Source organism: Sander vitreus, chromosome 6 (assembly GCF_031162955.1).
Source record: "Sander vitreus isolate 19-12246 chromosome 6, sanVit1, whole genome shotgun sequence".
Lineage (NCBI taxonomy): Eukaryota > Metazoa > Chordata > Actinopteri > Perciformes > Percidae > Sander > Sander vitreus.
The window spans coordinates 1,946,059-1,968,523 of NC_135860.1; the positions used below are offsets into that span (position 1 = coordinate 1,946,059).

Below are 22,465 nucleotides of genomic sequence, written 5' to 3' on the forward strand. Positions count from 1 at the left end.
CTGTCATTGCTTTAGCCTATTATCGAGTGTTGATTGGTCAGTAGGCGGTGCTTTTACACCGGTTGATCTCTGATCTCCAACATAACCTGCTCCCGACCAGGTTACGCGTTCAGCATAAGTTACCACGGCGATTTAACCCGGTAACAAGTGACCCACCGTCGTGATACAGGAAACCCTGGGTTGAACCTGAAGTTACCTCGTCAACGCCAAATCTTGCTTCGTAGTCCAGGCCTCTGGTGTGGGTGAGTCATTGCCTTGTTCTCTTAAAATGCCAAAATCGAGGTAAGGTAAAAAATTGCATTAACAAAAATGATAATGCAGGTCAGGTTTTTTGTATAGCAGCAGGAGTTTGGTGCTACAGAGCGATGTGATGACTCTGTGCAGGGATGATGTAAGTTTAGGGCAACCATTTCAAAACAGAAACAAAAGAAAACCTTTAGAATTGCAGCACGTACGTTGTGTCCGTGTTTCCCCTCAGCATTAGTGCATCCATCTGTCACATGAAATGTCTCTCAGAACACGGCTTTATGTTGGCAAAAAGAAAGAAGAACTGGGAATGATCTTTTCACTGCGTTCTGGGATTTTCAGATAAGAAGCTCCTCAGGGAACTGGCTTGTTCTCATTGTTATTTTTCTGGCTGATTTAAAAAATAGTAGTAGATGTATATCAGGGTTGGGACGATGTGATACATGGGTGCCGATTGGATTTGTATTGCGATTTTCATCTATTCCCATTCGATAGTATTGAGTATTGCGGTATTCTTTTTCAACAAAGTTGAATAATACATTTCTGGAGACAATATATTATGAGACATTTCTAAAAACTAATTGTTTTCTAAGAAGAATGCACGTCACGTCAGTCAGTCTGTCTGACATTTATTTGATGTTATTAAGAACATAACATGGGTTTTCTGCTTTCGCTCTGTTCAGACTGGAAACGGATATGACGTACTCGCTGTTGGCGGTATCGTATAAACAGAAAATATGTAGGTGAATCTTTGTTAAAAAATGATAATATTGGTTGTAGGGAAAAGAATTGATTTGAAAAGTCGTCGCAGAATACCCCCCACGATACACACGATTTTCGATTTTTGTTTCCCACCCCTAGTGTTTACACTCCTAACAAGACTATACTGTATATCTGCACACTTTCAGAAGGGTTAGGGTTAGCAGGACATGAGTTGCCTTTCAGCTCGGTACATGTTCTTCTTGCTTTGGCCAGATTGTCCATAAACATGTACAGCACAGAGCAGAGAAACACAATCAGTCTCCTGCTGTCCTCCTGAACGGAGAAAATGTGATTTTCCCGCTGCAGTGGAACTCTGCTGTGTGTGTGTGTGTGTGTCTCTGTTTGTTTGTGTGTGTGTCTCTGTTTGTGTGTGTGTGTGTGTGTGTGTGTGTGTGTGTGTGTGTCTCTGTGTGTGTGTGTGTGTGTGTGTGTGTGTGTGTGTCTCTCTGTTTGTGTGTGTCTCTGTGCGTAGGTGTGTGTGTCTCTGTGTGTCTTCTCTGTGCGTCTGTGTGTGTGTGTCTCTGTGCGTCTTCTCTGTGCGTCTGTGTGTGTGCGTCTCTGTGCGTCTGTGTGTGTGTGTCTCTGTGCGTCTTCTCTGTGCGTCTGTGTGCGTGTGTCTCTGTGCGTCTGTGTGCGTGTGTCTCTGTGCGTCTGTGTGCATGTGTCTCTGTGCGTCTTCTCTGTGCGTCTGTGTGTGTGCGTCTCTGTGCGTCTGTGTGTGTGTGTCTCTGTGCGTCTGTGTGCGTGTGTCTCTGTGCGTCTCTGTGCGTTTGTGTGCATGTGTCTCTGTGCGTCTTCTCTGTGCGTCTGTGTGTGTCTCTGTGCGTCTTCTCTGTGCGTCTGTGTGTGTGTCTGTGTCTTCGTGCTTAGTTGTAGGCCTGTTACAATTCCAAATGTTGCTGCATCATTAAGTGTCTCTATAAATAAATAATTGAGATTAACAACGTAAAATGTCTCTTTCAGTCAAATTTAAAAATGTTTATTTATTACTTTTCCATAAACCCATCTTTACATCTTTTGGTTATATCACTGTCATGTGACCCAGATAGTGTACTAACACAAGTACACAGCCTATGAAGTAAGCCACACCTCTTTGTTATCATAAAAACATTTATTTCTTGAATGAACATAAAATTGTCAGTAGCTTGTGTTAGCAATTAATTGGTTAAACAAAGTTACTGCAATTATGTAAAAAAAAAAAAAACAAACGTTGCCTGGGGGGGGGTCATTAAACACACCGACTGGCCTCTGAAGCTCTTTTAATTGAACACATGAATCTTTGTTCAAATTTTGCTGAACACATATCCAGGTTCAGCTCAACCCTTTTTTATTCAAAACTCCCCGGAAAAATAATTCTCTAATGCAACTGAAGTGTGCTCAACAGAAAAAAACAGAAAAATGACTCAACAGTAAAAAACTGGAAGCTTGGTACCAGACCTCCAGGATATTATAGATATATCTTATATATTATGAATATGTCAGGTGTTTTTGGATGTTTCTGCTGGTTGGAGAGACAGTTGGGACCTAAAAATGTCCACGTTATCTCCGTACCATGTATTATATCAACCGGATACCTTATTGGCACGTATACTTTGCTTCTGTGTTTTTATTATTTATTTGGCAAAGATAAAGCCTTCGTGGATTAAAAGATCACAATACAAAGAGTAATTTATTATTACTGCTACTTATTTTCACGCTGTACCTATTCATTTTCGCACTGTACTTTATTTATGTTCACACAGCACTACAGTACAAATTGTACAATCCATTGCTTTAGAAACAATCTTTTTAACCTAACCTCACTTTACTTTATTTCTTACTATATGGGGCATGTATATATTATGTCTGTTTATGCTTTATAGTTTTTTTTTCAGCTACTACGTCATTTTAGGCCTTAAAAATAGTCCAAATAGTCGATAGTCCAAATATAATTCACTGTATAGTTTAGTATTACTCCGCCTCGCTTTTATGCAATTTGAATACTCTGCATTTTGTTGTACTTTAATGTTGTCATATATAGGTCTTACATTTCATTCATAAAGGTATTTTTAAAAGGTCTTAAAAAGGTCTTTAAAGGCCCCGAAAACCCACACAGGTGTTTATGTGTGTTAATGTGGCTGATTGGACCTTTTCCAGGACTGTGTGGGTGTGGATAGTCCACTGTTAGTGTTGTTGCACCTGTTAGGGCGGGACAAAAGACACCTTTGTCATCCTTATTGGTAGAAAGAATTTGTGACCTAATGGACCTTTTTCACAGCAGACATGTTGACTTGTCATAGTAGGAAAAGCACAGCTGAAATTGATAACCTGAACGATGGCTCAGTTCCATCAAGTGTCCCAGTGAGCTATTTCAGTGAGTCAGCATGAACAACACCAGGGCCTCTCCTAAGAGGAATGCAGCCATCATTCATGGTTTTGGAATACACCTGTGCTTTTCCTACTATGACATGTCAACATGTCTGCTGTGAAAAAGGTCTATAAGTTCCCATCAAAACCTCCGGCCCACTTTCAACCTGAAGAGAGTCTAATCGGCAAGAATAACTGAAAACACGTGTGGGTGTTCAGAGGCTTTAAATTTGACTTGTTGAAGTCCCTGTTTACTGTAGCTGTGTTACTTGTGACTTTATACACTTATTGACTCGTTCTTCTCTTACTTTAATGCCGCTTACCCACTGCTAGTACCAGCTCGGCTCGGCTCGACTCGGCCGCCGTGCCCCGTCCTCCATTTTCCATCGCACATTTAGTACCGCCACATGCGTGAGGCGAGCGTGGCTGGTTGTCCTAGCGACGCCGCAGGAAACTGCCGTGACCTAACGCGACACACACACAGAACGTCGAATGTGTGTTGTTTTTGAAAGCCAGAAGACACATTTAGTTTCAAAAGAAGCTGGAGGCAGCAAAAAACCCACCGCTGGCTAAACTATTTAAAAAGTGGCGGGTTTGTTCAGGACACCCCCGCCTGTCTCTAGCAATGATGACGCAGTGATTAGTGACGATTCTCTCCGACCAATCAGTAGTCTGCAGGTTTTCACGTCACCCTTTGGTATCGCCTCAGCTCGCTTGGAACCTCGACGAAGGGGATACTAAAAAAATCCCCTTCGTCCCCTTCCCTTTTATTTTACCTTGAATCTGACTTTGAGAGATCAATAAAGTATTCAGATTGTGATTCTGATTATTAATGTTTGCAGTTGTAGGTGTCCTGTCAACCGTTTCACAGACGTCTGTCATCTTGCACACTACTTTGCACTATTACTTTTTGGACTTTACATCCCACTCCATGTGTACTTGTCTTGATATTATGTCTCATTTGTATTTTTTGTATATTATGTTGTGTGTTATGTATATTGTTTTTTACCCCATTACCCCATCTCTATTCTACAGTATGTGTCTATATTACTATTTGTCTACTGAATGTTTACTATTTGTTGAATGTATGGAGAGTTAACACCTACAAAAGTCAAATTCCTTGTGTATGTAAGTATACCTGGCCAATAAAAGAAAATGTTTCTGCGCGGTGTTGTGTGCTGCAGGTGGTGTTGGAGGACTACCTGCAGCGAATGAGGCGGGCAGATTTTGACGTTTTCCACCCCAGTCTGAAGAACAGAAACCCCCTCGTCCCCATCCAGCTGTACATCCGCTCCTGGAAGAAGAGCTACTGACATCCTCCTCGCCCAGAGACTTCTCCTCTCTGGGGGTTTCTGCCCAGAAAAACCGCACTGTAGCGGCTCCACAAACGCACCCCCAGACCAGTTTTGAGGCACGGTGCTGCAGCTGAAATCTGCCTCCTTTTTAATAAAAAAACAACAACAACCAAACCACAGTAGAGACGCTGACCGCCATTTTCTCACCCTCTGGCTCACACGCCAGCTTTGGTCCTTAAAGGGTTCCCTGGAGACAAGCAGTTCCTAAACGATTCTTTTTTCCATCCCAATTTTTTAAAACAAAAATAAATTACAACATTATGGCACAAATCTTCTTATTTATTTTTTAGCTCCTAATACGTGAGCACCGTCTCTGTGTGGGAGCGTGCCTATGTTCCCACAGCTCTATGTTTCCACATTTCTAAGAATTTTCTTAAAATTAGGCCCTATGTTCCCACATTTTCTTTTTCATACATTTTTATGAGATTTTATCCCCCTTTCTCCCAATTTGGTAGCCAATTACACCCAACCTATTATCCAGTAGCAATGGACTACAGATGGAATGTAACCCTAACCCTAACGTAGGGTCTAATTTTAAGAAAAATCTTAGAAATGTGGGACCATAGGGTTGTGGGACCATTGGGCTGTGGGACCATTGGGCTGTGGGAGCATAGGGCTGTGGGACCATTGGGCTGTGGGACCATAGGGTTGGGCTGTGGGAGCATAGGGCTGTGGGACCATTGGGCTGTGGGACCATAGGGCTGTGGGAACAATGGGCTGTGGGACCATTGGGTTTTTTTCTGCCGGCCTCTACAACAGTTGAGGTCAGAGAGCAAACATTTTTAGATCTTGGTAGAAGCGTGCTGCGTGCTTATTGGCTCCCTGACGCTGATGACATTTACTCCTTTAGGTATTGAAATTGGGTACTGAGTGACGAGGTATTTTTCGAAACCCGATACTAGGGGTGTGAATCTTCACTGGTCTCACGATCTGATTCAATATATCACAGTGCGTCACCTCCTCGATATTATATATTGCTACACATGGTTTTCATCAACAAATTCAAGCAGCCAGATATAAATGAACTCCCCTATTTTATTAGCCTGGATGTCGGCCGAACTTAGCCCCGCCCACAACATTTGAGGTCGGGAAGTTGGGTTTGGACTTGATCCGTTGTGGAGCAACTATGCTCGAACCAGAGCTGTTCGGACCAATCAAATTGTCAGGGCGGGCTTTATACGATGACCACGTCACACAAAGATGGCTGCCGCTGGAGAACTGAGACGCGTCTGTTATAGAAGATATCGACAGCGCATTCATTTTAAAAGAGGAACAGAGAACCGCGATCAAGGCATTTGTCGATCGGAGAGATGTTTTTGTCCTTCCTACGGGATTCGGCAAAAGTTTAATTTATCAGCTGGCCCCGATGGGCGCTAAGTAGATGGGGGGGCTCTGATTGGTTGGAGGTCTATCCAATTGAGTGCAGAGGCATTTTCTTTCCTGGTTGGGTTGAAACGCCCCATAATCACAGCCCAGTGGAGCAGTCAGGCTACTATTTTATTGTATCTGCTCCTAAAAAAGACACTTCCTGAACGTACAACACACAAAAGGCAAAAACAAAAGAAAGCAGCAAAAGCAGAAAATCAACAAGAAACCTCAGTAGGCAATTATGGATTATGGATTGTCACTGCATCGATGCAATGATTAAATTCATTTTTCGATACTTCAGAGGCAATTTGGTCGCTGCCACCAGAATTCACGCTCACCTCGAAACTTAGAAGACTTTGAAGACTGGGTGCTGGATCCTAAAAGCGGAAAGTGATATTTAAAGGTAATTTGTACATCACTCCAATAAATACTTTTCATTGCCACACGGACGTTATGGGCATGACGCATTCTTCAGCGTGTTTGACAGGAAATCTCCTGCCAGAAATATCCACCTGGCAATAAAAAGTATTTAATTGGAGTGATGTCCAAATTACCGTTTTATACACCAGATGTTTTATGCACGCTTGAAGAGATAATTCCGGTTTATTAGAGCTTATTTTTGTAGTTTCAGCCATCATTTCTATCTGTAATTATAACGTAACTTCCAAGATCATTCCTGAAAGCTGGAAACACGGCGACATCAGGTCTTAAAACCCTATTTTTGGAAGAGAAAACGAAAGAAGAGCAGAAAAATGATAAAACATACTGTCAGCTGTAAACATTTGTTCAAACTGTATAACGCTTTTATTTTTAAGATAAACTTATCTCTCTTATTTCTAAGAGTCAAAGGTGAATTGTCAGCTTTTGCAATAAAAGCCTACAGTACCATTGCCTTCACATGAATCCACATTTATTATGAAGACAGGTGCAGTGTTTGTAAGGTTTATTTTGATGCTCCTGCTGTGATAATATGCCGGTAAGTATTGAGAAATGGACGACGGAGAGATGCTTGTATTACTCCAGTAGTGAAGTTGGTGAAACCCCCCCAATATTTCAGATGATCTCGTTTTCAGTTTCAGTTTCTAAAGTGTTTTAGATCAGTGGTTCTTGAGCTTTGTAACATCGAGGACCCTAAGTCTGACACAAATTAGACCACGGAGGCCCATTTGATAAGATTTGGTCCCAGGGTCCCGGTTGTGATTGAGCCATGACCTAGTCTGGATGGACGACAATTCATTTCCAGGATAATCCAAATTTTACAGCGATGCGTGTTGCTGCTGTCTAACTCCCTTCGTTTCGGGAAACGAACTTCGAGCTAGCAAGCTTTACGCTGAAAATGTCAAGTTTTGAACAAAGTTTGGATGGTGCAACAAGGCAGGTCTGCTTGGTTATTTCGGGGAATGACTGTAAAGATTTACAAAGAATATGTTTAGGGCGTTTCCTCTCTAACTGGGACGTTTTGGGACTGATTGGTGGGATTGCTGTAGACGAAGTACACACGGAGATACACTGGTAAGAGATAATGAGGTTTAACCATGTATCAGCTGATTTAAATAGCTCACGTTACTGTATTGTGTCAACAGTTACCTTCATTTAATATTGTATGTGCCGTTTTTTTCTGCGGGGTGCAAATGTTCCACCAAAACAACTTCCTTCCTGAGACTATTTAGCAGAGCCACCGTCGCTGCGTCCAGAACTTAGCGCCGCCCAAGACGATTGTGATTGGTTTAAAGAAATGCAAACAACCCAGAGCGTTTTCTTCTCCTATCCCAGAATTCTTCTGTGGTGTAGTCAGACCTTCCTCCACAGCGCTGTGGAGATAGAGACCATCCAAACCACCATCTGTTTCTAAACTTAACTATGTAGGTTCGCTGCCTAAACCTACCTGTGACTGTTTCACAACGTTAAAGACATGTTCCAAACAGCAATCTTTACGTTCAGAACTGTGTCTGTTACGTTCCCTGGTTTAGATAGGAGGACGTAAAATGCTCCCGTGGGACGTATTAGAGGGTAGGAACAAACGTATGTACATTTTGTTAATGATTTCAAAAAGTCAGTACAGAAAAATACTTCGCACATCTACAACATGAGACAGGTGCGTTGGAGGGGGACAAGCAGGACAAAAGTTGCAAAGAAAACAACTGCACACTGTCTAACTTGCAAAAAATAATATATTTAATAGTAGGCAACATTTCGGTACTTGACAATCTTCAGGCAAAATGTTGTGTGCAGGAGTTTCTTTGCAGCATGAACTTGCTCATAAATGATTTATATAATAAGAATACATTTATTTAATGTAGCACCTTTGACAGACAAAGTCACAAAGTGCAGTAATGGGCTTCACAGCAGGATGCCACGGGCCGTGCAGCTGCTGCTTCTTCAGAGTACCTCTATATCCACCAGAGGCCGGTACGATGATCACAACCTTATCTCACTAATGGAAGCCAATCAGTTTTTTTGTGATTGTTGCGGGCAAAAATCCTTGATTATGCAGCACGTTTTCTTAAAAAATGCGATGGAATATGCCGCATAACACAGAAAGAGTGATCCTTCTCAAACATTACTCCACCTTCAGATTCTTCCCACAGACGAGTCATAAAAAAAGCATAAAAGCTCCAGTCATTCTCATGCATTGGTTTCTCTGTGCAGCGGTGTCAGACATTAGTGGCCAGTGCGCCTTTAATGTGTACTAATGCATGCTCTCGTTGTCAACAGCAGTGCCTGTGTGTGTCTCTGCAGAGGTGAGTGACTCATCGGTGGGACGGAGGTGAGAGTGGGATTCCTCCAGGTGCTCCGATTTCCGATTTCCAAAACATGTACTAGGTCTTCCAGTCAGTTCCCTTGATCAAGGCACTGTAAATGGCTGCCCACTGCTCCCTTGAGGGATGGGTTAAATGCATGTGATGTGACAATAAAGTACCTTTACCTTTTATTCTGGCTGTTTGCATGCTCGTTTACCGACCGCGGGAATAAACAGCGAGCGAGTACAGAACAAATCGGGGCAGATTCAATCAACTGGCGAGCTGTGACAGCATGCAGGGGAAGAGTTTTTAGGGGGGGAGTGAGCCACAATTGAGAGCATTCTCGATTGCTTTTGTTTAGTTGTTTCAGGTTTGTTTTGAATCTGTTACAATGGGTTCTGGGAAAAACTCTGAACAGAGCCTCTCACGTGTTTTAATTGGTATGCTGAGGTTGTATTATAAACGAGAGCCGCAAAGATGAATCTATTAATCGATTGGTTGTCAATAGTTAATTGAATGGCCAACTATTTTGATGATCGATTTACATTTTTTAAGACAAAAATGTAAAAATTCTTTGATTCCAGCTGGTTGATTATTAATCAAATCCTGCCTTTTATTCAAATCTAGAAAGCGGCTGGTTGCCTGTACTTGACTGTGGTGATGTGTTTTATGTTCAATGGACACTGTATACCATGGAGTTCTAGAAGTTTAAAGAGGTAGCCAAACATAATGACTTAACAGTTCATTGATTAGCCAGTCCCTCCAGGATTTCGTGGCCTTTTTTGAGATCGTTGCGGCCCAAAATGCCTGATTTCGCGGGAGCTTTTGTAAAAAGTTGCGATAAAAGTTTCGATGTCTTTTGTATGTTTGTTGCAATGAAGTTGCGGGAGACGGTGAAAGTTGCAAGAAAATTTTTTTTTATTTTCTAGTTCTTTAAAAATAAAAAGGAAACTTGTTTTGGGGAGAATAAAACTACTCTGGGCTGACTTTTCCTAGTAACCTTACCAAAAAGGCTCAGGATGCTGCAAATGTTGGTAGAATATGAAAATGGCTGGTGGGTTTAAGACAAAAAATAATAATTTATTGAATGAATCAAATCTGAACATTTCTGTCAGTGGCTTGTTGATCTTTACATTGTTAGTTAATTTCCTAACCTGGCCTGGGACACACATTCATACGGTTTGATAAAGTAACGTTACTTATTGGACTTAACTTATTATTGCACTTACAATAACAAGCATAGCTGTCCTCAATTTAGGTCATCGTGTCGTCTCATCTCCGGTTTTTCCTGCAGCCACCGTGTGTGTGTGTGTGTGTGTGTGTGTGTGTGCGTGCGTCAGTCGCGGGGGGAACAGAGCAGCATCCCTGCCCGCTGCAGAGAGCCGACAGGATTGAAACAGCAGCAGCTTTCAGCGACTTTAGAGAGAAAAATCGTTCCAGCGTACATTGATGTTAAAATGTCTACAGGTTGGCAGGACGGTCTGAAATGTTTAGCACGGTCTTTAGCTGTACGCTTTGTTGGTAAATGTGAGATATTCGAGTCAGTCACACACGTCTCGTCTTCATCAGAAACAAGGAAATGATCAACCCGTGGCCGTTCTCACTCCCGCTTGGTCATTGGCTCTCAGAGTCACATACTGACGGCACGTGGGACTGCTGGGATTGGTTGAAGTCACGGGAAACTTCAGGTTATTGGTCAAGTTTGCGGAAAAGTTGCGGTTGTTGGTCAAAATTGCGAGTCGCACCAAATTCGCGGTGATTGGTTGAATTGAAATCCTGGAGGGATTGATTAGCTAAAAGCAGCGTTGTAGTCAAATAAATCGATATAAAGCATGAGTCACGGCTGCGTGTCAGTCGGCTCGTCTGTTTTTGGAGTGGCAACAAACGATGAGAATGTCGATGAAATCAGCTTTAAAGTTACTTTAAAAAAAAAAAAAAAGCAAAAGTTAAGAGTTGTGTCCTCCACTGGCTGTAATTACTCCTGACGGGGCTCTCAGTTCTCTCCACGGTTTGGAGCTGGGTCGTCTGCGAATGTAAACACAGAGGCTCTCTGGGTCCCAGGTGCTAATTACAGGTCTCTGACAGTTTATTAAGGCCTAACGAGACAGCTGTTACGGTAAACAGCCGGGTGGATGACCCGGCGACCGCCTGAAAACCATCTGACAGGAGGCCGTGTATATCTGTGACCCCTGTAGGATTCACCTGTCTGCACAGTTTTTTTAACAATGTTTTATTCGTACATACGAACATATATTTTTCGTACATACCCCTTTTATTTAGGTCATTTTGAATGTGCTTTGCTGAATATATTAACAGTTTAAATAAAAAAGCTGAATTGTGAGTTTGTATCACTGAGTTTTTAAAGGTCAATACTGCTTAGAAGTGAAAAGAAATCAAGCAAATCTGAAAAATCCGAAAGGGCTAAAATATGCATTAATATAAACATAATTAAGAATTGCACCGTTGCTATCCCTCCTCCTCCTCTTTTTTTTTGCTTGTTTTAATTTTGTGATTCATTCATATTCCGGCAGTGTGGCACCTTACCGCGGAGTTTTCTGCTTTAAAACATAACTGCTGTGAAACAATGAGAAAAAAGTCTTTTATTCCTCTGATTACTGCTTTGTCCCATGCCCCCTTACCTTCATTCAGTCTCTAGCTCGGCCGACCACTTATGCACTGCATATTCTACCTTTCAAAGACACTGGTGTTATTTTATCCTTCAGATGCTGAACAAAGGACATGATGATTGGTCCGCCAGTCCATCGCCGTCGTTTCTCAGCCTCCGGGATGTTTTTCAGCCTCAGATTGAAATAAAACTGACGTGGAACAGCTCTTTCTTTAAGGGCTCAGTGCAGGACACACACACACACACACACACACACACACACAGACATTATGAGTACAATGATTTTTTTGTGCAGCAGGAAACTTTGAACTTTCTCTCCATAGGTTGTATTAAGTCAGTCCAAAGATGATATGTTCCTTATTTGATGTTGCCTGCCTGCATGAGCATCATCCTTGTTATTCTATTTTGGGATTGGATTTTTTTCAATTGATTGATAGTCTCTCCCTTTGTGAGTGACTGTCTGTGCCGAGTGGCTCCACAAAGCTTCTGAATTGAGGACCAAAAATGACATCAAAGCTCTTGGTAAAACATTTTCCTCTGCAGCCTTAATAAGACGGACGAGAAAAGGAAATGGAAGAACAAAGAAGCCAACACTTCTCTTATCAGAACAATCAATCAATCAATAACTCTTATCAGAACATCTCGGTGTTCGATGAAATTTGCGTTTATAGTAATTTGTGGTAAAAGCTTTATCATTGATTTAGATTCAGATGGGATTAAAACAGAGAGGACCCAAACTTACTTTCTAGCGTTCTGCAAATGCTGCCGGATGGTATAGATGACTAAACTCTCTCTCTGTTACCATAGTTACCATGACATCCAAACAGGAGCTTTTCCGCCAGGATTAGTCATGCTGAAGCCAGACTGTCACTCTGTCTTTCCCTGTCCACTTCTAATTCATAAAAAAATATGTAAAGAAAATCTGTTTAAAAAATAAAAAAAAAGGGGGTCTGGAGTGCTCAGAAGTTCAAACAAATCATGAAGGTGCTCTTTGAAAAAGGGAACACAAAAGTTCAAGACATAAGAAAGGTCCAAGGCACTCTTCTTGCAAAAAGCCTTCAAAGCTGTTTGTTACCGCTACACGTTGCTTGTTACACAGCTCTGTTTTTAATGTACTAACAATTTCAATATGAAATTTCCATCTGAAGAAATGCTTTTTATATTTTTGCGAGAAGAATGCCTTGGACCTTTCTTCCTTTTATGTGAACCTCTTTGTGTTGATATGCAATGAATCAACTGTAATACCTAGTGTGACCAGCAGAGGGAACTAGTTAGTTATATGACCATGGTGTATGTTGGTGGTAGCACAGACGAAGAAGAATGGCTAAGGACGCTAGGTCGTTGTGATGATGTTCCGTCGTACATTAAAGTTTGAGCACAAGCTCATTGTGGTTTAAGAAAACTAAGTCTCATCTTTAAGACTCAAACAACACATGGTACCAGGAGTAAACCGTTTTTGTCATGCTTCAGTTTAACTCGTGAAATGGATGTTTTAAACCCACCGGAGGGACTGAAACTGGTGGGTAACATGGACAGCAATTGGCGGTCTTTTAAGCAACAGTTCGAGTTGTATATGGCTGCCATAGGACTGGACAGTAAACCTGACGCCAGGAAGATAGCGTTGCTACTTACGGTAGTGGGTCCCCAAGCCATTGAGGTTTTCAACACGTTCGAGTTGTATATGGCTGCCATAGGACTGGACAGTAAACCTGACGCGAGGAAGATACGACAGCCATACTGGGAAAATTCAATGCATATTGCTCCCCACCAAAAAACATTGTGTATGAAAGGTATGTGTTCCGGTCACGGATGCAACAGCCCGATGAAACCTTTGATTTCTTTGTGACTGATTTGAAGCTTAAAGCGCAGTCATGTGATTTTGGAGATCTGAAAGATTCCATGATCCGCGATCAAATAGTCTATGGAATCCAAGAAAAGAGGATAAGGGAGAGGCTTTTAAGAGATGCTAAACTAACTCTGGAAGAAGCAGAGAGACTGTGTCATGCACGTGAATTAGCCCAACAGCACGCGAAGACGTTTAATGAAGCGAATGCCATGGCAGTACATGACAGTGCCAAGGTAGCTGTAGTCAAAAATAAGGTAAAAAAGCATACACCACAAAAGAAAAACAGAGAGGATGCAGCAGCATATTCCTGCAAACGTTGTGGTAGCAGACATGAGCCCCGGCAGTGCCCTGCCTATGGCAAAAGATGCTCAAATTGCAATGGAAAAAAATCATTTTGCAAGACAATGTTTATCAAAGGACAAGCCCAAGTCAGTGAGGCTAGTTGAAGATACTGACCTAAGTGAGACTTTCTTTGTCGGCATGGTGTCATGTGACAATGTAAAAAATGATGCCATAGAGGAAAATGCTAGGCACTTAGAAAATGAAGATACATGGATTGTGTCATTGCCAATTAATGGAGCTTTAGTAGCGCTAAGGATTGACACAGGTGCACAAGCAAACTTGATCAGCACGACTGAAATTAAGGCCATGAAAGAAAAGCCTAAAATAATCAAGAAAACAGTGCCACTGAAAGACTACAACAGAAAAGACATAGAAAGCAAAGGTCAGTGCAGACTGAAAGTGACAGTAAAGGACAAAAGCTACAATGTACTGTTCTCTGTTGTACCTGAGGGCCGGGAGTCACTGCTCCGTGGTGTCTCCTCAAAGAAATTGAACCTAGTGAGGAGAGTCTACCACATCAACTGCTCAGAAGCAGTAATTGTACACACAGGCACAGTTGAGTCCATTGTGCATCGTTACCAAGACGTTTTTAAAGGACTAAGATGCCTTCCATGCACATACAAATCAAACTCAAGAGAGGATGCAACTCCAGTAATCTATACACCAAGGAGAGTTCCAGCCCCACTTCGGGAGCACCTAAAAAAGGAACTGGAAAGGATGTGTCAGTTAGACGTCAAGAACCGACCGAACCGAGTGGGTAAACTCAATAATGTGCGTCGACAAAAAGAACGCAAGCAAAGAACTGAGAATATGCATGGACCCAGGAGATTTAAATCGAAACATAAAACGTGAGCACTACAAGATACCAAAACGGGAGGAAATCGCAAGTGAGATGGCAGGAGCCAAGTACTTTTCAAAGCTAGATGCAGCACAGGGTTTCTGGCAAATCAAGTTGGATGATGAGAGCTCAAAATATTGCACATTCAATACGCCCTTTGGGAGGTATAGATTCCTGAGAATGCCATTTGGCATAATCTCAGCATCTGAAATATATCATCGAGCAATGGACAATATGCTAGAGGGCCTAGAAGGGGTCCGTTGCTATGTAGATGATGTGGTAATCTGGGGCTCCACTCTACTAGACACAATGAAAGACTGACAAAAGTGCTCCAAAGGGTGCGTGAGAATGGAATAAAGTTAAAAACGCGCCAAATGCCAATTCAGTGTGCAAGAGATAACATTCCTTGGAGACAAGTATTCTTCTCAAGGGATAGAGCCAGATGACAGAAAAATAAAAGCCATTTTAGGCATGTCCCCACAGACAAGAAAGGTGTGCTCAGAATAATGGGAATGATCAACTTTATTGGAAAGTTCATACCTAACCTATCAGTGAAAACATCAGCATTGAGAGAACTTCTCCATGACTCCAATGAGTTCAAGTGGACATCGAGAAATGAGAGAGAATGGAATGCTTTAAAGATCGCACTGACAAATGCACCCGTGCTGGCGTATTAGGATCCCAACAAGAGACTGAAGATTTCAACAGATGCGTCGAAGGACGCACTCGGAGCTGTCTTGTTACAGGCAGAAGGAGATAGCTGGAAGCCAGTTGCTTACGTTTCTAGATCCATGACTAAGACTGAAACAAGATACGCTCAAATTGAGAAGGAATGTCTTGGATTAGCTTATGGACTACAGATCTTTCATTGCTATGTCTATGGACTTCCCACATTCACAGTTGAGACAGATCATCGTCCTCTTGTGTCAATCATCAAGAAAAGTCTCAATGAGATGTCACCGAGGATTCAGCTGCTCATCATGAAGCTGCAAAGGTATGATTTTGAGCTTATATACACACCAGGCAAGCAATTAGTGCTGGCGGATGCGCTATCACGAGCGCCAGAGATGAGTACAGCATGCTCCACTGATAAAGAGATTGAGAACCATGTCAACATGATCGTTCGATCGAGTCTCTACCTGTGTCTCAAGTTAAAGCAAAAGAGATCAGTGAAGAAACGGTCAAAGACAAGGAGCTACAAACAGTGATGGAAAACATCCACAGTGGCTGACCCAAGGGGTCCTGTCCGAAGTATTATCACATTAGATCAGAGCTAAGTGTGGCAAATGGTCTGTTATTGAGAGACTGTAGAATTGTCATTCCACACAGCCTGCGGCCAGAGATACTTTGTAAGCTACACGAGGGACACCTTGGCATTGAGAAATGCAAAAGAAGAGCCAGGAAAGCCGTGTATTGGCCCGGAATCAACAAGGAAATTGAAAATATGATAGGAAAATGTGAAACATGTAACAAGTACCAGAGCAAACAGGCAAGGGAGCCTATGTTGGTCCAAGAACTTCCCACTGCTCCTTGGGAGAAAGTTGGAACAGACTTGTTTCACTGTAATGGCAAAGACTATCTGCTAGTGATAGATTACTATTCAAACTTTCCTGAAATTGCTTTGCTCACAAGTGCAACTTCCAACAGTGTCATTACTCATGTCAAGTCTATTTTACAGAATACCGAAGACTATAGTGAGTGACAATGGTCCTTGCTATAACAGCAAGGAATGGCAACAGTTTGCAAGACAATATGGATTTCACCATGTCACTTCAAGTCCACAGCACGCACAGGCAAATGGCAAAGCTGAAAAGGGAGTGCATATCATCAAACAGCTTCTCAAAAAAGCAACAGACAGCAAGTCGGATCCTTATTTAGCTCTACTAAGCTACAGAACGGCCCCGCTTGAATGTGGTTTATCCCCAGCAGAACTGTTGATGAATCGCAAGTTACTCACAACCTTACCTTGCTATACAGACATCAAAGAGAATGCAGAGACACAGACACAACTGAGAATATGAAATGGAAACAAAAACAGCGTTATGACAAGTCAACCAAAACCCTCAGACCACTTGCCAAAGATGATGTGGTGCGTATCCAAGATCAGGATGCGTGCAACCGGAAAGCTACTGTTCTCCACGAGGTCGGACCGAGATCATATGAAGTAAGGACTGAGGAGGGTCACGTACTCAGAAGCAACCGTCGCAACCTTCTCAGAACCAAAGAGACCATAAGAGAAACAAAATGTGAAGATGAAGATGGAAATACCTCTGTGTCACATGCAGAAACAGTGCCAGACCTGAAATCAGATGGAGGTGTGCATGTGTACACAAGTGATGGTCACTCAGGGTCACCTGTCTTGAGGAGATCTGAGCATCAAGTCAAAAGACCAGTGAGACTTGATCTGTGAATCTATGGACTGAATATGTGATGTTCTCATTTTTGTGTTTTAAAAAAAAAAATGTAAAAGTGGTGATCTTTGAAGTTCATTTGTTTAATAGCTGCTTTTGGTATTGAACAAAAAGATGTAAGGATCCGTTATTTGACTACAACGCTGATTTTAGCTAATCAGTCCCTCCAGGATTTCGTGATGTCGCGATCGCGCCAATTCACGTCAATTCAACCAATCACCACGAATTTGGTGCGACTCGCAATTTTGACCAATCACCGCAACTTTTCCGCAAACTTGACCAATAACCTGAAGTTTCCCGTGACTTCAACCAATCCCAGCAGTCCCACGTGCCGTCAGTATGTGACTCTGAGAGCCAATGACCAAGCGGGAGTGAGAACGGCCACATTGATCATTTCCTTGTTTCTGATGAAGACGAGACGTGTGTGACTGACTCGAATATCTCACATTTACCAACAAAGCGTACAGCTAAAGACCGTGCTAAACATTTCAGACCGTCCTGCCAACCTGTAGACATTTTAACATCAATGTACGCTGGAACGATTTTTCTCTCTAAAGTCGCTGAAAGCTGCTGCTGTTTCAATCCTGTCGGCTCTCTGCAGCGGGCAGGGATGCTTGTCTATTCCCCCCGCGACTGACGCACGCACACACACACACACACACACACACACACACACACACGGTGGCTGCAGGAAAAACCGGAGATGAGACGACACGATGAGCTAAATTGAAGACAGCTATGCTTGTTATTGTAAGTGCAATAATAAGTTAAGTCCAATAAGTAACGTTACTTTATCAAACCGTATGAATGTGTGTCCCAGGCCAGGTTAGGAAATTAACTAACAATGTAAAGATCAACAAGCCACTGACAGAAATGTTCAGATTTGATTCATTCAATAAATTATTATTTTTTGTCTTAAACCCACCAGCCATTTTCATATTCTACCAACATTTGCAGCATCCTGAGCCTTTTTGGTAAGGTTACTAGGAAAAGTCAGCCCAGAGTAGTTTTATTCTCCCCAAAACAAGTTTCCTTTTTATTTTTAAAGAACTAGAAAATAAAAAAAAATTTCTTGCAACTTTCACCGTCTCCCGCAACTTCATTGCAACAAACATACAAAAGACATCGAAACTTTTATCGCAACTTTTTACAAAAGCTCCCGCGAAATCAGGCATTTTGGGCCGCAACGATCTCAAAAAAGGCCACGAAATCCTGGAGGGACTGGCTAATCAATGAACTGTTAAGTCATTATGTTTGGCTACCTCTTTAAACTTCTAGAACTCCATGGTATACAGTGTCCATTGCATGTAAACTTTGAGGCGGAGCATGCATGTAAAAAACATCACCACAGTGAGAGGGTCAAAGTTTAAGAAAAAAAACATGGACAACAAGTTGAGGTCTATTTTAACGTCCACAGTGCCATAGTTAGCATTGCTAAGCCTCTGTCCTGATTGACAGCTCGCCGTGTAGCCACGCCCTTAAAGCTGGACTGGGGATCTGGTGGACCCTTCTTCCAAACCATTTTTTTATTCAATAGGGTTAGTTCAGGACTGATGAACTACAACATCTCAGGGATAAATGTAATTAAATGAGCTGAAAAAGGTATTTTTTTGGTTAGACATTTTGTGTCTTGTTTTCATCTATAGTCTCTTCTTAAAACCTTTTGTCTAAATTGGAACTAATTAAATCCTCATTCAGGCTTTGTTTGATACGATTTGTCATGTTCTGGCCGATAAGTAGCTCATGAAAAGCAGCAATTTTAATTGGACACTCTGAAACACTCACCTGATAGTTAAGCGAGGATTTCATGGATTTAGCTGACGCACACGTCAACATAATTGGTTAGATAAGGTTCTGCTTAGATCTGCAGCTTCTCTGACACTCACACTTATTTTCAGAACACTGTGAAGCTTCAAAACAAGTGTACATAAAGCTGAATGCAGGTTATTTTAGATTCATAGTCGGGTCTTCAAACAGCGGACACATTAACACCACAAACAAGGCTGACGAAAAAGCATGTGATATTTCACTTATGAATTCACGTGTTTGATGGTGTCTCTTATTTTTAAACGTGAGGTTGTCTTGGATTCTTCAGTCTGCGTTTACTTGCTGGGTACGTATCTAGTAAGAAGTATTTTACGTAAAGGAAAATATTAAAATAATCAACAAGTCCTCCAAACCATACAAGGATATACATTTTTATACCTACCCTCTAATACGACCCGCAGAAGCGTTTCCGTGCTCATATCTTAACCAGAGAACGGTTGCGGTTTTAATAACGTTGGAAACAATTGCAGTTTGGTTAGGTTTAGGCACAAAACATACTTAAGATTGTGGTTTGGGTTCAAATCATAGACATTTGTTGTGTTACTTCTGGTTGTGTGACGCAGAACGTGACGTAGCTCCGTACAAGAAAACTATCTCACTGTTTACTTTCATTTTTAAACTGGGGTGAAAGTCCTGTTTGTCTGCTCCCGTCATAGGCTAATTACTACGGCCACTTGAGGGCGCTGTCACTATAAACTTAATTATAAGTTGTAATTGCTGCTTGAACAAACGACTTATGTCGACAGGTTTTTGGGGGAGGACAGTCTCTAAATGATATATGGCTCCAGGTCATTTACTTGTCAGTCACTACTTGACAGTTCTCTAATCATCGTGCACTACTCTCTTACACGACCCAAAGGAACGTTTCATGAATAAGCGTCCCCAGAGGTGGCAGGAAAAACAATCCACAGGAGCGTTTTCTGGCCTCATATCTAAACCACAGAACGTAACAGTTACGGTTTTAAACAAGTCTTTAGCGTTGTCAACCGTTCGCAGTATGATTAGGTTTAGGCACAAAAATGACTTATATTTAGAAAAAGATTTGCTCCATGTTATTCCCCCTCTCTCTCTCCTTTCATGTCTTCAGCTGTCCGATAAAAATAAAGGCCTAAAATGCCCCAAAAATGTATCTTTAAAAAGAAAAACAATCAGACGTTACTTTACTTCTGGTTAGGCACGTGATGCAGAATGTGAGGTAGCTCCGTTTGTATCGTAAAGTTAAAAAAACCTGGTCTCCTGTGAAAGTGTACCCCAACAACCCAACTGCCTCCTTACGTAAAATTTGGCACTCTTATACTTCGTCACTTTACTTCCTTCTTTGCTCCCTGAAGAGGCTAAGCCTAAGCTTTAAGCCTGTGAGGTGCTGTTCCACGGGTAGAGTAATTGACGCACTTTTTACCTTTTTGATCACTGAAAGTCCAAGTCATATTTGCAGTTAAATCCTTTGGTTCCGTTTATTTCCATGAGATCTTAGTTGGGTTTCCAGACAAATCACTGCTTGTATGTATGCCTGTGTAGTGTGGTGGTGTTGGTGTGCGTGTGGTCAAAAGCTATATGTGCTTCCGGATTGCACCCGAGGAACCAAAGATTGGTTCCTATTTATACCAAGGGCACTAATTGGCTCTTACACTCCCGTCATAACTACTACGGCCACCAGAGAGCAGCACCACTATAAACGTAATTGCTGCTTAAACAAACGACTTATGTGGGCGTTTTTCTCGTCTGTTGTTGTGGCTAACAAACCTTGAAACAAAAAGGCGACATGTCTGTTTTTAAGGATTATTTCCTTAATAAGAACTTCTTAGTCTCGCAATGCCAGACCTTCCTCCACAGACCTTCCTTCCCGGAACATGTGTACGTTCAAAGGTTGTTTTAGTCATGCGAGAGAAAACTCAGATTGGACAGAAAGTCTAGCTAGCTGTCTGGATTTACCCTGCAGAGATCTGAGGAGCAGTTAACCATAGTCCTCACAAATCCACCAGAGTTTAGAACGCCAACACAGAGAAAGAGGAAGGTGACGGACATCCGGCCGAACCTCCTGCGGCACCACAACAATCCCGTAAATGAAACATTGTTGATGTAGACTAATGAGAACTTAACAATTTCTCACTCTTCTGGGTGTATGAGGTGATAGAGCAATAACATGAAAGCACTCAAAAATAAAGGATGAAATGAAAGGTTTTTTTAGAGGCTGCTTTTCATTCTGAATGAGGACAGAGTCATAGTCCTTAAAGAAACTGGTATGGGCAAAAGAAAACAAAACAAATTAGATTTTGGCCTCACTAAATAAATCTGATGCTGTTTGAGAATTTACAGGAAAATACAGGGAAAAAAAACATTTTTAAAATCAAACCACGTTTGGATACAGATTGCAAGAAAAGTGATGGAGACCACAAAAACAAACCTCACCAAGAGGAAATATTAAACCCGATGAGACGATAAAAAACACTCCACTAATAAATTGGGTCTGCTCTGTTGCCACGGAGACCCACCTCTCCATTCGTCTTGCCATCCACAGACTTCGACTTATTTATCTTTATTAGTTTTAGCTGCCAGTAAATCAAATCCCTCCTGAGAGAGTTCTAAAACACAACAGACCCTCACAGTCAATCCCTGAACGTCTCATGTATCCATTTTGTCTCGATTTGTAATTGAATCTGACTGAGGAAACTGAATGAGAGGAGCTACCATTAATGATAAGAGAGTGAGTCCCAAACAACATAAGCCTTCATGGCACTGCTGGACGTGACAGAAACATGAGCTGAGCCAATAATATTAAGTTAGGGTTATAGTCTGGATTGACAACAATTCATTTACTGGATAATTGCCGGAAAACAACTCTGTTCGTTTCGGGAAACAACAAACTTTGAGCTAGCAAGCTAAGACTGGACAACCAAGGCAGACTGAGCTCATGAAATGGTGTATGTATGACGCGCCAATTCGTATGCCAAAACAGCAGAAAAAGTGGTTTGCTTTGAACAAAGGTTTGAGTCATTTGGCTTCAGAAACTCTTTCCTGATATATGAGGTTCCTAACTGATGCTGATTGCGCCACACTTTCTTTCAGAGGCTGAATCACTCACTGCTCAATACTGCTGCTCGGATTAAGATCGCTTTGCTTTTGGAGAAAGCAATGATTTTGTTTCTCCAATACAACTGAAACCTGGGGACTGTGGAGAGACAGAAACATGCAGCTTCTTATTGAATCCTAAATGAGTTTGTTATTTCAATGATTTATAAATGGAAGAAATGGCTTTAAGCCAAATGGCTTTATTATTGAATTTTAACTTTCAAATCAGATTAAAGGTGCCGTAGGTAAGCCTTATAAAACTAACTTTCTGTCATATTAGCTGAAACTGACCCTATGTTCCAGTAGAACTACATGAAGCAGGTCATTATTATAATCCAGCTCCTCTGGCTCCACCTACAGCCTGGAGTGAGATCTGCAAAAATCTTCCGCTCCCTGTTCAGATGCACCAATCAGGGCCAGGGGGGGTGTCTAACTGCGTGTCAATCACTGCTCATGCACACGCATTCATTCTCCCTTGTGGGGGGAGGGGCTTAAGAGACCGTTTTGGGCTTTAGAGGAAAGTGGGGGAGGGACTGAGAAGTTGTCGATGTTCACATTTTTTGGCTAAGTCCTGGATCTTTACAATCCTACCAACGGCACCTTTAACTTTAACAGATAAAGTCTCCTGGGAAACATAATTAGAGAATTTCCGTCCTTTTAATTTAAACACCTTACACATTGGTCATGG

The 22,465-nt window shown here is 41.8% G+C and overlaps 1 protein-coding gene across 2 annotated transcripts in view; it reads left to right on the forward strand.

Moving 5' to 3' along the window:
- Positions 1-6,970, forward strand: part of ndufaf6 (NADH:ubiquinone oxidoreductase complex assembly factor 6) — a 32,896-nt gene extending 25,926 nt beyond the window's left edge. For both annotated transcript variants that reach the window (XM_078252029.1, XM_078252031.1), the window contains one exon: positions 4,539-6,970. In XM_078252029.1, coding sequence (XP_078108155.1) covers positions 4,539-4,667 — 129 coding nt within the window. In that variant the 3' untranslated portion in view covers positions 4,668-6,970. The remainder of the gene's footprint in view (positions 1-4,538) is intronic.
- The last annotated feature ends 15,495 nt before the right edge of the window (positions 6,971-22,465 follow it).